Below are 18,277 nucleotides of genomic sequence, written 5' to 3' on the forward strand. Positions count from 1 at the left end.
GGGGTAAGGGTAGGGAAGGAGTCTCAGGTGGAGCCAGAAGCAGGTCATGACCCTGAGATGAGGAACCTTCTGGAAGACCTGAGTGTGTATGGAGGAACAGTGAGGAAAAGGAATGGGGTATGGTGGGAGGTTCTGCTTTGAGGAAAGGAGGCATCATTTGGGTTTTACTCAAAATCCTCCCAGGAGCTTTGCAGATGGTATGTCACCTCTCCTTGTCTTCAGACTGCATCCCTAATTCTAGTTCCCTTAGCTTGCTCAAATCTCTTCCTGGAGCAACCTTCCCTTGGTCATTTATGCCTCCTCCTCTTTAACATCTGATGATAGCAGTGCCCAGACCTGGCTTTCCATCCATTGTAACTGTCTTGGCTCTGGTCTCTGTCCCCTCTGACTGCTAAGGGGCAGGGCTGCCCTGGCACAGCCCTGCCTCATATTTGGCAGGCATTTAGGGAACTTCATGAAATGAGAATAACTTGCCCTCCTACAGATTTTACCTACTTCAGCAACTGCGTCCAAACTCCTGTGACACTTTTAGAGCCCCTGTGGGGCTATCTGTCACATCTCATGTCCTGTAGCTGGTTTCTAACTTCATACATACATATATACTTCTATACATCTAAACATGCATGCACACACACTCGTATATATATATATGTATATATCTATATGTATTTTTGAAGTACTGGGGTTTGAACTCAGGCTTGTGAGGCAAGCATTGTATCAATTGGACAACTCCCCGAGTCCTTTTGGCTTTAGTTTGTTTTTTTGAGACAGGGTCTTGCACTTTTGCCCAGGCTGGCCTCAGACCTCAATCCTCTTGCCTCCATTCCCCTTGGTACCTGGAATTATAGGTGTGTACAACTACACCCAGTCCCTGATTTCATGATTTTTAAAGACTTGCCCTTTGTCCCTTTTGGAGTAGCTGTCATCCTTTTATTTCATGATTTCCCTTTGTCGGGCTGCTCCTACAGACTTGCAGTGTTGATTTGTGTTGGTGGAGAGCTGGTTTCCCTCCTGCTAGGAATTCTTTCTGCTGCTCCATTGTGAAGTTGGACCCTTTGAGGACCTCAGAGCTGCTGTATGGGGGTCCAGACAGGGGCTCAAACCCTGAGCCCCCAAGTTAGAAGTCTTGCTGCTGTACTGACCAACCTACTCAACCTCTAGGGGGTTTCTTAAGCAGAGGCTTTGAGGGGTGGCAGAGAGGATTGGAGGTTTAGAGGGGAGACCTTCACCCTCAGTACTTCTCTGCGATAAAAGAAACCTTTCCTGAGGTACCAAGGTGGCCTGCAGTAAAAAATGTATTTATGTTATGAGCTAGCACCCACATACCTGTAAATAAACCTAAGAGTTTCACTAAGCACTTTTTACTTTACTATGCAGGATGTACTATGATTTTTCTGTTTTCTTCCATTTTATTTTTTGTGGGACTGGGGTTTGAACTCAGGGCTTCCCACTTGCAAAGCAGGTACTCTACTGCTTGAGCCACACTTCCAGTCCATTTTGCTCTGGTTGTTTTAGAGATGGGGTCTTGGGAATTATTTGCCCAGACTGGCATCGAACTATGATCCTCCCAATCTCACCCCCCCAAGTAGCTAGGATTAAGTTGTGAGCCACTGGCGCCTGGTCTCTTCTTTTTATTTCTTGATGGTTTAGTGCTGTTGCTGTTTAATGCCCAGAAGTTGATTTTTGATGACATGTGTGCTGTTTTACGGTCTGGAAATCATGGATGTGATAGACTGAAGTTAAAAGCTTCTACAGCTGGTGCGAAGCCTTTTTGCAGAACACCTTAAGGAGAAGGTCTGGTGTAAATCTCATACGCAAATTAGACCCTAGTTTAGTATTTAACGTGACAGCTGATTGATGACAAAGGCTCTGACTGAGCACACTGTCACATAAGAGCTGTGTTCCTTCCTCCGAATTCCTCTGGTGTAAAACAGACTTGTACCTCCTACTGGCCAGTGAAGGTTGCAGAAGTGTCCAGCGCGGTCCCTGCACGCAGTGTATTTCTATTTGCCCAGCCAGATGGGATACAGTGCACCTGATAGGTCTGAGTCATCTCCACAGAGCAGATGGCGCTCTCGCTGATCTGGCTTCTCGCTGATCTGGCTTCTCACAGTTGGTGGTCTGTGCTTGAATTTGGGAGGGGGGGGGTTGGGGAGGAGGAAATCCTTCCAGCTGTGTACATGTATATCTGGCTTCCCAGCTACTCTGTGCTTGACAGCCTGCACACATCCCTCCTCTTCACAGCGGTCTCCTTCACCACCCACCCTCCCATGAGGAGGAGACCAGCTTTTTCAGGCACTAGTGTAGTTGGTGATGCCACACAGAGACTTGCAGACCTCACTGAAGGGGAGTTAAAACACTGCCACAGATAACAGCAGTATTAGCGTGAGGAAAGACACTTACAAACACCTGAATGTTCTTGTTTATAATTCTCTGTGGAGTTTTGCTTTCATTAATTGGAAGCAGTGTGGCACAGCAGAAAGAGAATGCATGCTCCGTGGTTTTTATTTATTTGTGGTACTGGAATTTAAGCTCAGGACCTTGCACTTGCTAGGCTGGCCCTTCAGTCACACCCCCAGCCTTTTTTTTTTTTTTTTTGCTTTAGTTAGTTTTCAAGTAGGGTCTCACATTTTTGCCCAGGGCCACCCTCAGACTGCAGTCCTCCCATGTAGCTGGGATGACAGGTGTGCTCCACCACACCCACTTATTTGTTGAAATGGGGCCTTGCTAACTTTTTACCCAGGCTGACTGTGAACTGAGATCCTCCTAATCTCCATCTCCTGTGCAAGTGGGGTTGTGGGTGTATGCCTCTGTGCCCAGCCCCAGGATGCGTGGACTTCAATCTGACCCTCACTTTGAATGTTCTGACCTTCCTAGCCTGAGTTTCTTCCCCTATGACATGGAGCTGTATGTATTCTTGAAGGAGGGCAAATGGGATGAAGTGTATACAGCATTTGGCATACGCTAGGCGCCTTCATCCACGATCACTGTGACTTCTCACTGCATGCAAATTTTCCTGCTCCTTGCAAGCTGTTTTGCTTTGTGTACATTTAGGCTTCCTTCTCCTGCAGGGTCTCTTCTTCCCTCCTTCTCTCAGCCCCATCCAGATTCTGTACTACTTGAAATCTGCATTCATAGCCTTTGGAATCCCAGAGGCCTTTCTCCCCTCCTTTGCCTTGGTCTCACAATTGCTGTTTGGGAAGTGATAATAGGGCAACTAAAGCCCGTTAGGTCTCTATTCTTGTCCTTGGGATTACATTTTTAGCATAGATGTATTGAAGTATATCGAACATAAATAAAGAACACATTTGATAAGTTTGGCATAGTGTACACTTGTGAAACCATCACCTCACTCAATAGAAAGAATATACCCATCACCTTCAAAAGTTTCCTTGTCCTCCTGTGGTTCCCCTCCTCACTTCCTTTTCAGTTTCCCAGGCAAACACTGATGTGTTATTTGTCATTGTAGATAGTTTACATTGTTGAAGAATTTTATGAAAAAAAGGAGTCAACATGGCTTTTTTTCTTCTTTTTTTTTTTTTGTGGCGGTACTGGGGTTTGAACTCAGGGCTTGGTGAGAGGCAGGTGCTGTACCACTTGAGTCACTCCACCAGGCTTTTTTGTGATGATTGCATTTGAGAAAGGGTCTTGCTTCATGCCCATATCTGTCCTGGACCATGATCCTTCTATCTGTGCTTCCCTTAGTAGCTGGGATGACAGGCGTGTACCACTGTGCCCAGTCATTGGTTGTGTGAATTTTTTGACTGGGCTGGCCTGGCACTGAGCTCCTCCTGATCTCTGCCTCTTGAGTAACTAGGATAGCAGGTGTGAGCCACCAGCACCCGGCTTAGGGTCAAATTCTTGATACAGGGACTGGAGAAGTACGACCTTTGGGACTTTCCATGGTGGTAAAGGCATTCTATGTCTGCATCATCCGATACATTAGCCACCTGCTAGATGTGGCCATTGAGCACTCGCAGGGCAGTGAGACCGAGGAACTAATTTTATTGTAGTGAAATATACATAATATAAATTTTTTATTTTAACCATTTTTGAGTGCAATTTGGTGGCATATTCACATTGTTTTACACACACACGTTGCTGTCATCCATCTCCAGAACCTTTTCATATCCCTCCAACTGATAGTTTGTACCCGTTAAACACTAACTCCTCATTCCTCTCTCCTCCCAGGCACTGTCTTCTGTGTCTGTAACTGTGTCTTTGACTTCTCCAGGAACTTCCTATAAAGAGGATCTGAATTTCTAATTTTAATGCATCTTAATGAATTTAAGTGTACATAGCTGTATGGGGTTAGTAGCTACCTTCTTGGATGGGATAGGACGAGAGCCAGGGTGGGCCTGGCTCTCACAGAATTTACATTTCTCTTGGACCCATTTTGAATCTAAGCCTTGTAGACCATGACCACCTTCCAGGCCTTGTGGCCTGTGAGGCGCTGGCCAGGAGAGGGTGACTGAGGGAGGCGTGACTCAGATACAAGCATCTCTTAGTGCTTGAAGACTCTGGTGATGGTGCAGAGAAGGATGCAGGTCTGAGATGCTAAGACCTGGGTTCTTTCCATGGGCAGTCTGTTCTGGGAAGTTGCTTTACACTTCACATCCAAGCAGGGATGTGTTACCACACATGCAGGTGTATGTGTCCATCTGAGAGCATGAGGTGGTGAGACCACATTTTTCGGGGCTTTGCACCAGCTGTGCTCTGTCGTCCCTAGGGAGGTGGTGGAGTTAGCACTCTGTGTTTGAAAGAGCAGTGATGTCTGTGAGTCCTAAATCACATCTGAGGTGGAAGTGAAACCCCTCTGCTTACCCACTGTGTAAGTGCCCCAGCCTTACTCTTGCTTGTGGTTTCTCCAGTTCTGGACTTCAGTGATCCCTTCAGTACAGAGGTGAAGCCTAGAATCCTGCTGATGGGCCTGAGGAGAAGTGGCAAGTCATCGATTCAGAAAGTCGTCTTTCACAAAATGTCTCCCAACGAAACCCTGTTCTTGGAAAGCACCAACAAGATCTGCCGGGAAGAAGTTTCCAACAGCTCCTTTGTCAATTTTCAGATTTGGGACTTCCCAGGGCAGATTGACTTTTTTGACCCTACGTTTGACTATGAGATGATCTTCAGGGGAACAGGAGCACTGATCTTTGTCATCGACTCTCAGGTATGGCTCAGAGTCTTGGGGCTGTCATGGCACTGCCACTCACACAGTCAGCACCTTACCTTGTGGTTATGATGGTTTCAGTTTGTTGGTTTTGTTTTGTTTTGCGATAGGGTCTCGCTAAGTAACCCAAGATGGTCTTGAACTCATGAGCTCCTTGAGCTGCTGTCTCAGCCTCCCAAGTGCTGGGATTACAGGGGTGTGCCACTACACCTAGCTCTGCTTCAGTTTGGTTTTTAAAATGTAGAATAGGCTTCTTTTTTTTTTTTTTTTAACCACACAAAGGTTTCTTTGTGAGGGCCTTCAGACTTTGCCAAGTCTGAGCCCTTACCAAACTCAACCAGCCTACCTTTAGGAAGCTGTGTATACCTCAGCAAATCATAGACCTAGGAACCCTCACAGATATAGGAGACCATCCCAGAAAATATAGGTCATCCCCTTGTGCTACTCTTGGTGGACATGTATAGATGATCACAGGTTAGGCTGGTACAATGGCTCACATTTGTCATACCAACTACTCCGGAGGCAGAGGTGGGAGGATTGCTGTCTGAGGCTGGCCTGGCAAAAACTTGAGGCACTGCCTGAAAAATAACTAAAACAAAAATGGCTGGGAGTGTGGCTCAAGTGGTAGACAAGGCCCTGAGCTCAATTACCAGTACTGCAAAAAAAAAAAAAAAAAAAGTGAAACGAGGTGAATATCTATCACATCTATCTTAAGAAGATGATTATTTGGGGTCAGGGGTATGACTCAAGTGGTAGAGTGCTTTCATAGCAAGGAAATAATATAATAAAATATCTATTCTTAGATAGGATTTGGGTCAATCCTATTTTCATTTTTTTTTTTTTTTGTTGGTATAGATTTTAGTACTGGGAAACTTTGTTCACATAGACATCATAGGTGGATATGAGCGAGTTTTGTTTTTAACACTTATTCAGTTAATTAATATTCTTCTAAGTTATATCCCCTATATTACCCAGTTTTCCATCTTGAAAAATTATTTCTAGTAGTTTTCAGTAGACCTGATTAGGTGTCCTGCAAGTATGTTGGAAGCAAAGAATTGGGAACCCCTTGCTTGGTGTAGGACCCTCCTCCCCGACCATCCCATTCCCAACTTTTAAGGTGGCTCTTTGACAACTGGGTGTTTTATACTGTTGGGCTTTCTTCATGTAGTTGGTTTAAGGGAGGTGGGACAGCAGGACTGCAGGTGCATCTCAGGCAGATCAGTTTAGGGAGGGTAGGTGTGGCAGAATGAGGGCATTGACGTCCTCTAAACACTCTTAGAAAGTGTGCGGACTTGTGGCCCAGACCTGGGGCTCTTTTGCAGCTCCAAATCAATAGGTCCTCCGGGTGTGTGCTCCACCCACTCTGAGGTTCAGGTCTTGATATTTGCCTGGCACCTATAATCAGGTCAGCTGACTGCTGGTGTGTGTGGCCTCAGCTGAGCCCATCAGGAACTTCCAGGAGCCCCAGCGGAGCTGGGGAAGGCAGGGGTATTAGTAATCATGGTTCTGAACTCTCTGGGAAAACCATTCTCTAAGAAGACTGCTCCTGCCTAACAGGGCCAGGAATGAGGGGCCTGCTTATATGAGGTAGTAATGAAGTTTTCCACAAAGCCATTCTTTAAAATGCCAAAAAAACCTTTTTATTAGTATAGTGTAGTGCAGGGGGTTTTGTTGTGACATATCCATATGTACATATGTTGTACCCCAGTTTGGTTCATCTCCTCCTTTATTCTCCTTCTTCTCCCACTCCCCCTCTTAAAATGACTTCGACAGGTTTCAGTGTTCCATATTCATACATGTATAGAAAGCAGCTCAGCCACATTCACCCCCCTTTACCCTCTTCATTTACCCTCCCCTCCCGCTCTTACTCTCCCCTTAGCATGACCTGTTTTACATTCCTGTACTTTGTTAAGTGTCTGTGCAGTGTGCAGTGGGGTTTTGCCTTTGTAATTTACCTCTAAATATATTGTACTTTAATCCATCTAACCCCTCTATTACTCTTCCTTACCTTCCCCCTACTCTGTATTGTTCTGTAGTTTTCAGTGTATTTCGTTGCGTCTTGTTCCTACATAGATGTGATGTATTTCAGTGTTATTCATTCTTCTTTTTTTCCTCCCCTAGTCTCCTCTAACCATCCCACTTTTGTTGCCTTGCTTTTTTTTTTTTTTTTTTTTTGTCTTTTTTGTTTTGCTTTTTTTTTTCTATTTTTTCCTTTTTTTTCAGTGCTGGGGACCGATCTCAGGGCCTTGCACTTGCCAGGCAAATGCTCTTCCACTGAGCTAAATCCCCAACCCCACCATCCCACTTTTGGAAACGTGTCATATATCTATACATCTCTCTATATATGAATATATGGATAATTCTTGTATTATAATGCCTGTATTTAGATTTGGATTTGTCTTCTACATATGACAAAAACATGTGACCTTTGTCTTTCTGAACCTGTTCACGAAGCCATTCTTTTCCAAGAGGCTAGCCTGAGTGTAGCTATGGGAGCAGTGCTCTGTGGTTAGAAGGGCACTTTCTTTCCTTTATGGTGGAGGTGTGGAGAGGGTGACTTTAAATCCAATGTCCGATCTTTCAACAGCAGCTCACTGTCCTCCTGTGGGCCCTCCCAGAAATGCATGCGTTGACTGTGCACGTAGACACCTGCATTGTGTCCAGGGCCTGCTGTCTACAGCTGCCTTCCTGGCTGTGTCATTTGTACTGACATGTTTTCTGGCCCATCTGTGGCCTTGGCAGTGTCTCCTGTCTTCCTGTCTCAGTTCTGCCAGTATCATAAATTAGGGAGCTCTGAGCCCGAGGCTGTGGGACGACTTTTCTTCCAAGCTTCTCTCTCTCCCTGAGCCACCCTGCGCTGTATCTCTAGTTGTTTAACTGGAAGCAACAGCAGTTGTCCTGCTGGTAAGTAGATTCCAACCAGATTATCCATCATTTCAAGACAATGGCTCTATAAATACCTACTTAATACTGTGTGGTGCTTATGTAGCAATTTGCATTCACACAACTCAAATTCCAAGGCAAATCTGTGTAAGGTGTTTATAATGTGCTGTGACTTGGCCAAAATAGGTATCCCTCCCTATTTTTAGGTTGCACCTATAAATTCAGTTTTAATTTTACCTGAACATGAAAAGCAGACCTTCCTTTTGGGTTGGCAAATGTGTTTCTTGTTTTAGTTTTGTTTCTTGGTTTCTTTTCTTTTTTTCTGTTTTTGATCTGTAGGACAGAGAAAGGTATAAGAATGTTGAAGAGGTTCATCTTTTTAAGTTACCTTTTAAAGATGACAAGGGAGGCCTCGGGGTGTAGCTCAGTGAGAGTGCTTGCCTACCATGCACAAGGCTCTAGGTTTGATCCCCAGCATGGTGAAACAAAACAAAACACAACAGCAACAGCAACAAAACGCCCCCCAAAACAGAGTAGGAGAAACATTGTTGAGTGCTGTCATTTACTAAAAATGAAGAATAATTAAGGAAACCATTTCAGAGCCTACCCGACAGGTTTCTGTTGAAAGCCAACCATCAGAACGCTGCGTGCAGGAATCTCACATCAGGCTGTGCAAGTCCCACGCAAGCACCTCAGCCACACCCCCGGGTCCCTTCCCTTACTCCTAGCAGTGCTGTTTTGGTCTGACACCTCATATTTTTATTTCTTGCCTGTGAATTCTTCATCATCACAGGGTTGTTAGGTAAATATATCTCCAAGGAGAAAATGTGTCTTCACAGAATGTTGTGAAAATAAAAAGAATGAAAGTCAGAGTGATTTCCCATGAGCTAAAATGTGTGACCCCACCTCATCGTCTGTCTCCTTGCAGCCTTTGCACAAGGGCCTTAGGATTCCAGTTTCCACTTCTGGTGGCATTTGTGACCTGCCTGAAATTCCTAGGACTAATTTCACAGTAGAAACCAAGCAGTGTATTTTTCCTTAGTTTTGCTTGTCATGGGAGTCAGGAACAGCCAGGCACCAGTGGTTCATGCCTGTCATCCTAGCTGCTCAGGAGACAGAGATCAGAAGGGTTGTGATTCACCAGCAGGTAAGACCCTATCTTGAAAAAACCCAACACAAAAAAAGGGCTGGGGGAATAGCTCAAGTGGTGGAGTACCTGGCTAGCAGTGGGAAAACACATCTGTAATCTACTTTGTTCTAATAGGCCACATATTTTCTTCTTTTTAATGTCATTTTTAGTGCCTTTTTTTGAGCTCAGGGCCCCACTCCTGCTAAGCACGTGCTCTCTCATGGAGCGACACTCCTAGCCTCTCTTTTTCAGTCCGTGAGGCCGTGTGCTGTTTCATGCTATGATTGTAATCACACCATTTTATATGCTTGGCAGTTTAGAGTAGTCACTTCTAGGATTTTGAGACTCGATCCTCTCTGACATGGGTGATTTTGCTCTCCTCTTTGTCCCCTGACTCCCTCTTCAGTTAAGACATAAGGGTTGACATTTTTTTTTTTGAAGTTGAATTCACATGTAATAGAATGCACTCCATTTAAGTACCTAGCTTAAGGTATGTGACAACTGGATATACCACACAACCACCTCACATACACACGGAATATTTCCACACCCCCCATAGATTTCCCCCTGGGCCCTTTTGAGTGCCCCCTCCTCCTGCAAGGTCCAGCCCTGGGAACCACAGAGGTGCCTCCTGGCACTGAAGATTTGTTGCCTTTTCTAGAATTCGTGTATGTGGGATGGTATCATAGTGACTGGTTTTTAATGCTGAGTCTGCTGACCCTTTGTCCAGGGTTTGCCTTTCATTTGAAACAACTCTTCAGAGGGTGGAGGCTGAAAAGGACTACATTGGTTGTTATTTTCCTCTCTTCATGGTTTACTATTTGCATATTTGGGACTGGCAGAGTGGCTCAAGTGGTAGAGAGCCTATCTAGCAAGTGAGAGGCCCTGAGTTCACCCCAGTACTGCTGAAAAAAAATTGCTATTAGTATATTTGATATTTTGATTTACTTGAGAACCTTAAGACTGAATCAAATAGTTTATTTAGTTTGTAGAGTAGAAGAATGCCAAAACATATCCCCTGTTACCCTGGCTTTCTGTATTTTCTAGGTTTGGCGTCATCATGAGGTAGGCAGTGGGTTGGTGGTGGTCCCTTAAATTTCTTCCTGCAGATACCTTCTCTTTTTAGCTGTAAATAACACCAAGACCTGTCTACACCCTTTAAACTGGCAGTAATTCAGAGGTCTGACAGCACCAGGCCTTGGTGAGGGTCTGGAGTGCTCAGTGCTGTCACACGCTGTCCAGTCCCCCTCAGGATACTGGTAGGACTGACACGTTAGCCGTCAGGGTACACTGTACACTGAACTGTCCAAATTGTCTTTGTAACAACACATCCTTGGAAACATCTGGAATGTCTCTCAACAGGCAAGTGTATAAATTATAGACCACCCATAAAGTGAAATCTCAGAGTCATTAAAAGGAATTACACACTGGAGTTACATACTTCAACATAAATGAATCTTCTTGACATAAAGTCAAATGAAAAAAGTATACAAACAAATTGATATTTCTGGGTTTTTTCCTTTCCTTTTCTTTCTTTTCTTTTTTTTTTTTTTAAGTTCTGGGGCTTTAACTCAGGGCCTTATGCTTGCTAGCTATCGCTCTACCACTTGAGCTATATCTGCAGCCCTTTTTTTGCTTTAGTTCATATTTCATATAGGATCTTACATTTTTCCCAGGGCCAGCCTTGGACCATGTAGCTGGGATTTCAGGTGTATACCACATACCTGGCTTATTTTGGATATGTGGCCTCACTAACTTTTTATTGAGCTTCCCTTGAATCATGATCCTCCTTTACTACTTCCCAAATAGCTGGGATTACTAGTATGAGCTCCCACACCAGGCCTGTTTGTGTAAATTTTTAAGCCATGTAAAAGCATGCTGTATGTTTGGGGACACATGTGTACAGTGTAAAGAGGTGAGTGGGAATAAATAGTAAACTTGGGTAGTGGTTGCTGCTGAAGGCTGGGAAGAGGGACTGACTGGATTAGGAGAATGGAAAGAAACACAGGGCTTTTACATTGATATTTGATTCCTTAAACAGTGATGTATATGCAAGTGTTTATTATATTATTGTGTTATAATAATATAATAAGTAGAGATAGAAAGGAGAAAGATATAGTATCGTGTTGTTTGAAGTAATTCATCTAGACCAGCAGTTACATGCTTTCTATAAAGGCTGGGTTGAATGCAAAAAGGTATATATACAAATTGATATTTCTGTTTTTTGCAGTACTGGGGACTGAACTCAGAACCCCAAGCATGCTAGGCAAGCACCCTACCTCTTGAGCCACACCCCCAACCCTTTTGTTTCCGTATTTTGTTTCTGAGCCAGGGCCTCCATAACTTTGAGTAGCTGGGATTACAGGTATGAAACACCATGCCTGGTTTCACCTAGTGTTCTTAACTATTCCTGAACTCCTTCCTTGTGCTCCTAGTGACTGTTACATGTTTCCATCTATTCTTTCATCACAGCTCACCAAGATGTTTGAAAAGCCAGGAGGATCAGTTTTCCAGGGAAGGATCTCTTCCTTGTGGACTCAGTTGGTCTTCCTGAAACTGCAGCTGTGGTCTTTACGGCTGTCTGCAGCCTAAATTAATCAGCTGCATGATGTTAGCCTTTTCTTCTCCATGGTAACAAAACTTAGGTTTTCAACTTGAATTCTATGAAGCCATGATTTGGGGAGAAGGTCTTTGCAAAAATTTTTTTGGGGCTGTCACCATGTGGTTCCTGATGCAGAGTGTTTGAAAGGCTCAAAAGGGAAGCGGCCTCTTTGACAGGCATTACCTTTGTCTCCAGGATGACTACATGGAGGCCCTGGCCCGGCTCCACCTCACGGTGACCAGGGCCTACAAGGTGAACACCGACATCAACTTCGAGGTGTTTATTCATAAAGTGGATGGTCTGTCAGATGACCACAAAATTGAGACCCAAAGAGATATTCACCAGAGGGCAAATGATGACCTTGCAGATGCTGGATTAGAAAAAATTCACCTCAGGTGAGAACAGAAACGCCTTAGGGGTGGCAGTAAAGATGGTGACAAGCAGGTGTGGGCTCCACGCTCAGCATAGTTGACTTGACATGGCAGTAATTCACCTTGTTTAATCTGTCTTGTGCTATAGACCCTGGTATAGAGTTTAGGAAAAACCAGTTTTTCACATGCTAATTCTAGTCTTTGGTGAAAATAGTGTTTTGTTTTGTTTAATACTTGTTAACATTCTCCTCTCATATGAAAAACATGCAATAAAACCAAAAAGTCTAATATTCTAGGAAGTTAATTGACGTTGATGTTTATAGGCTTTGGTAAATGGGATAGTACCTATAGTCATAAATAAAGGAGTAGTCTGAAAATAGTCCAGTTAGAAATGACACAGAGGAAGATTTCTCCCATCATTCTTTGTGGGATATTACATGCATCATTCATTTTGCAAATTGGAAGATGAAAAAAAAAATGTGCTTCCGTGTCAGTCACTTAAGAGCTATCAACTGGACAGCTAGAGGCTTGTGTAAAAATGATCAGGTATGAATTCTCTTGCAAAATGTAAGGAAGCCAGCATGGACAAATAATGGTTTGTCAGTCAGCAGGCAAGAATAGGCACGGTTCTGGCATTTTGGGAGGTGAGGAATGGCGTGGGAAGACATACTGGTTTTTTACCAAGGTCACTGTGAATTCTGAAGGGGGCTAGCAGACTGCAGTGCGGCACCTGCCTAGCAAGTGTGAGGCCTTGAGTTCAAACCTCAGTGCTACCAAGATAAAAAAAAAAAAAAAAAAAAAGGAAGGAAGGAAGGGGCTGTACGTGTGTGTTAGAACAGTAGACACAGAAGGGTATTTGGACATAGTCTAAGAAAACTATATTCCTCAGTCATGGGAACCATGTTGAAATACTGTTTTCTCTTTCAGCTTTTATCTGACAAGCATATATGATCATTCAATATTTGAAGCTTTTAGCAAAGTGGTTCAAAAGCTTATTCCACAACTCCCAACTCTAGAGAACTTGCTAAACATCTTTATCTCAGTAAGTAAATAATTTGCCTCTGGTAGAGTGAGCAGAATTTGAGAATGGCATCGCAAGAGTGAAAATTCTTACTTCTGCTTGCTCTCACAGCATGTCATGGTCACTTAAGTATTACTTTTGAAGATTATGTATTGTTCTAGATCCTTTAAAATTTAACTCCTACAACGTGTGCTTCCCTGGTATAAATGGAGTGTTTATTCAAGCTGTGGCCATCATCAACCAGAAGAAAGGAGCATAAAGATTGGTTTTGGTGAGGAGGCATACATTTGAATAACTTTATATATTTAACGCTGAACGAACGAACAATGTTCTTAGTGGGTCCTACATACACTAGCCTAAGAATTAGGAAACACTGTCCAATTTATTTTGCCTAAAATAAGTAACTTGTGATGATTCTACTTTTCATTTCTTCTGCAAGTCCATTAGAAGGTTTATGACAACCAAGTTTAAATTGTAATGAAAGGGTACAACTTAAGTTTTTAGTAACTTCATTTTTGCTTATTCATATTTTACACTGGGGATGGCATATAATTAAAAATTTTTAATTTTCATTTTTTAATTATAAAAAGGAACTCATTGATTGTGCAAATGAGTGGGCTTCACTGTGTCAATGTCATTCATGCTTCAATCCATTCTGCCTTTCCTATCACCCTTTCTTGCCCTGCCCCCTTCCCACCCTCTGGGGTCCCCTTCACTAATAGTTGGATGGCTTATCATTTTATGTAACCATATGTGGTCTGAAATCAGCAGGCTGTTTAAGGCAGCATCCTGTTTTTTGTTTCAGAATTCTGGAATTGAAAAGGCATTTCTGTTTGATGTGGTCAGTAAAATTTATATTGCAACCGATAGTACTCCAGTGGACATGCAAACCTACGAACTCTGCTGTGATATGATAGATGTTGTTATTGACATTTCTTGTATTTATGGGTAAGTAAAACATTTTTTGGGTGGGATTTGGGGTTTGAACTTTGGACTTCGCTCTTGCAAAGCAGACACTCTATTGCTTGAGCCACACCTCCAGTCTGTTTTGCTGTGGTTATTTTGGAGATGGGGTCTTGTGAACTATTTGCTAGGGCTGACCTCCAACCACAATCCTCCATATCTCAGCCTACCAAGTAGCTATTACTGGTGTGAGCCACTCACACCTGGCTTAAGTAAAACACTTAAAGGCCACAGCCAAGCAGGCCATCCTTCCCAGGGTAGAGGATGGAGCTCAGTGGTAGAGTGCTTCCCTGGGTACAAGAAGCCCTGGGATCAGTCCCCAGCACCACAAAAAAGGCCATCCTTTTGCATTTACTTACTTGACTTTAATATTTTGGTTTTAAAGAACTGAGATCTATAAACAGACCATTTAGAACACAATAATGTGTCATGTAATTAAATTCTTAACTATTCCATGGGGCAGGAATTATTATACCCATGATATGGATGAGGAAACTAAGGTTCAGAGTGTTTAAGTTTCTAACTTCTGGTCATTCTGTCAGAAAGAAACAGAATTTGAACTCAGGTCTAACTATTCCTGATCCTTTGTTGAAAAACCTGTCAACATGTCGTATTCCCTTGTGGGATGCAAGTAGATCCTTGAACTCTAAAAAATATCTCACTAACAACATTACCATTATCCTGTTTGTTATGGAAGATATCTGCTGAGTTCTTTTTAAATATACTTTTGATGGTCTATAAGAAGCAGAGAATTATAGATCTAATTAAACAACATTATCTGCTTATTGTTTATTATTGTAGTCTTACATTCTAAGAAAACAGAACTTCCTATACACTTATCAAATAAACAGAGTGGAAAAACTTGATACGGGTACTAGAGATTAAAAAAAATTCTACATCTTTTTTTTTTTTTTTGGTTTGTACTGGAGTTTGAACTCAGGTCCTCACACTTGCTAGGAAGGCACTCTACCACTTGAGCCACTCCGCCAGCCCCAATTCCACATCATTAGGACTATCCAAATAAGGATTGTGCTGAGTGAGTGAGTGTTTATCTAATGACCTCATGGGGTTCCTGTCTATTTATATTGGACTTTACGTTTTCAGTCAGTCACAAATGAGGTGGACTTCATTTTCCTCTTCACTTCTGAGACCTGCCTCACACGGCTTGACACCCTGCCTCCTCTGTCACCTTCTGCAAGAGTCCCAGTCTCACCATCACTGTCTTCCACTGCCTGATAATCCTTTGAGCGCTCTGTCAGATTCTCTGTTAACTGTTTACACATGCACGACCCCCAGCCTTTGAGTTAAGGTATAGAGAAAGTGATACCCCCTGAGACTGTGGTGAGAACAAAACACCATTAGGCTCATAGTGTGCCTGGTAGCTGCCACGATTTATTATTATTGGCATTATTAATAAGCACTGCCATCTCACTCTACAGATAGTCCTTATTTCCCAGGATTTTGACCCTGCAGCATTCAATTATTTTTAAGCTGTAAGTAGATGACCTTGAACTAGTTGTGAAAGCAGGACGCACGCTGATTACAGTCTCGACTGCTGTGGAAATCAAGTACAACGCACAGCACCATTAATCTGGCACATACTTAACGATATTCGTGATTACTCTTGTGCCATACAGCAGTAATTAGATGTAAGTGGGAAGCTGTTTGTTCCTGTGAATGTTTATCAGACTTCCTTTTACCCAGCTAAAACAAACATGGAGAGACAGGAAGCTGGGCCTTGCCAGCAGACTGTTTCTCTGTGGACCACAGCGTTCCTGAGAACACACGGGGTTTGGTAAGAACCAGTCTAGGTCACAAGTTTGTTGGCTCTGGAGTTTCTTCAGATCATTTTCTGCAGTAAACCATCCCAGTTCACTAGCAGGAGATGACAGGTTGGGGATGCTGGAGCCTGGAGCTCCGTCGGCAGCCAGGGCATAGGTGGCTCTGTGACTGGACAGCTTCTGCCCTGTCTCAGCTGCCAAGAGGAGACCAGAGGCCCTAGAAGCAGGTGACCCAGTGTCTTAGGAATCTCTCAGCTGAGGTTTCTGTGTAGGTAGCAGCTCTAAACACATGCATACACATGTTCTCTAGAATGCATTTCACCTTCATGTGTTTTCATTGCTTATAGATGAAAATTTATGGTATAGAGCATAGTATAGTTGTAAAACCTCACCAATTTCTCCTTGTAATTTTCTTTTGGTCTCTTTAGTTGTGCAAGTAATTCATACATATTGGAGAAAAATACATAAAATTATTAAAAATAAAGTTAAAATAGCCCTTGGGGTTGGGGATGCTAGTCCAGTGGTGGAGTATAGCTGAGGTACGAGGTTCCGTCCCCAGAACCCCCTCCAAACAGCCCATAATGTCACCACCTAGAAACAGTTACTTTTACATTTTTTATATTTTTATTCTTATTTCTATGTATAGTTTTTAGGATAATGAGATCACTTTGTATATATAATTTCATATCCTGCTTTTTTTTATTTAATATTATCTAGGAATTTTCCTATTTATTAATAAATAAAATGTTATCTAATATGTTCAAATATATTTAACTTAAAATTTTTTAATGCCTTTTCTTCATTGAGTAAAAATGTTAAATGTTTCAGTTTATTCTCAGAGCATTACTTTTAAACAAGAGAAATCCAGTCAGAAAAAAATAGTAGCTGAACCACATGTAGTAGCACAAATCTGAAATATTTGGGAGGCTGAGGCAGGGACAGGAGGATCAAGAGTTTGAGGTCAGCCTAAGCAATGTAGTGAGATTCTTTCTCAAAAAATAAAAAGATAGCTAAAAACAGTGCAATGGAAGTTAAGAGTTTTGTTAAAGCATCTTTAACATCTGAAATCCAACACTTAGATCTTCTAATGTTTTGGTAGATTATCCCTTTTTTTAAAAAAACAAAACTAACTTCCACAATTTACTCTTTTTTTCTTTTTCTTGAGATGGTGGTCTTGCTGTGTTGCCCAAGCTGGCTTTGAATTTCTGGGCTCAAGTGATCCTTCTAGTTTTCTTTTCTGCTGTACTAGGGACTGACTCAGGGCCTTGAATGTGCTAGGCAAGCTCTGTACTACTGACCAACATGTCTAGCCCTACAATTTACTTTTTTTTGGTGTGTGTGGAACTGGGGTTTGAACTCAGGGCTTCATGCTTGCAAAGCAGGCATTCTATCACTTCGAGCCACACTGTCTGTTTTGCTCTGATTATTTTGGGTGTTGCAAACTATTTGCCCAGGCTGGTCTTGAACCTCAATCTTCCTGATCTCAACCTCCCAAGTAGCTAGGATTACAGGCATGAGCCACTGGTTCCCAGCTTACAATTTACTTTTAAAATACTTTCAAACTGAAAAACAAGAACAACAAAAAACTACTATACTTCCCTTAAAATACAATTATGTCTCCACTAAATCAGGCTTGTCCCTCTATGCCTTTGTATATTTATAGATTAAAGCATTAGCTTTTTTAGTCAGATCTAGACTTGAGGTCTTGGCTCTACCTGTCATCAGCTTTGTCCAGGCTCGGGTTCCTCAATGTTTTGCTTAGCAGATTCTGCTGGTAGGTAATGAATAGTAAGAATGGTTTATGTCACAGAGTAAATGTTTAATAAACGGTGGCTCTTAAATGGAATTAATAACACCTAGCACAATTCCAGTTCAGTCACATTTCTGGGCAATTATTCATACATTTGAGAAGTAAACAAGTCAGAAAACTTATATAGTTACAGATAAGAGGAAAAGGTTCAGGGTTGTGTCCTTTACTCATGAGGAAAAGATTCATAAGGGATTATACCAGTAGCTTTGGTTCAATTACTAAAGCCATAATAGCATTTATTGTGCATTTTATATGTTCTCAGGTTTATTCTATATATGAAATATTTAATTTAATCCTCATTAGGAAACTTTGAAGTAATTGCTTTCAGTATATAATGAGGAAATTGAAGTTAATCTTTGTGCCTAATCTTACATAGTAAATAAGAGAGCTGAGATTTCATGCCAAGTTGTCTGTGTCTAAAGACCACATCTTTTCTTAAATATATCAATATATTTATATAGTTATTATGGAAAAATATCAAATGTGCAGAAAATTACCAAGAGTAAATTTGCCAGTTTTTACCATCTTACCATATTTGCTACATCTCTCT

At 42.2% G+C, this 18,277-nt stretch overlaps 1 protein-coding gene across 2 annotated transcripts in view; it reads left to right on the forward strand.

Moving 5' to 3' along the window:
* The window catches only part of Rragd (Ras related GTP binding D), a 40,069-nt gene that overhangs the window by 11,833 nt on the left and 9,959 nt on the right, over positions 1-18,277 (forward strand). For both annotated transcript variants that reach the window (XM_074078233.1, XM_020173714.2), the window contains exons 2-5: positions 4,872-5,167; positions 11,977-12,176; positions 13,080-13,194; positions 13,979-14,121. In XM_074078233.1, coding sequence (XP_073934334.1) covers positions 4,872-5,167; positions 11,977-12,176; positions 13,080-13,194; positions 13,979-14,121 — 754 coding nt within the window. The remainder of the gene's footprint in view (positions 1-4,871; positions 5,168-11,976; positions 12,177-13,079; positions 13,195-13,978; positions 14,122-18,277) is intronic.

The sequence above is a fragment of the Castor canadensis genome, chromosome 1 (assembly GCF_047511655.1).
Source record: "Castor canadensis chromosome 1, mCasCan1.hap1v2, whole genome shotgun sequence".
Classification (NCBI taxonomy): domain Eukaryota; kingdom Metazoa; phylum Chordata; class Mammalia; order Rodentia; family Castoridae; genus Castor; species Castor canadensis.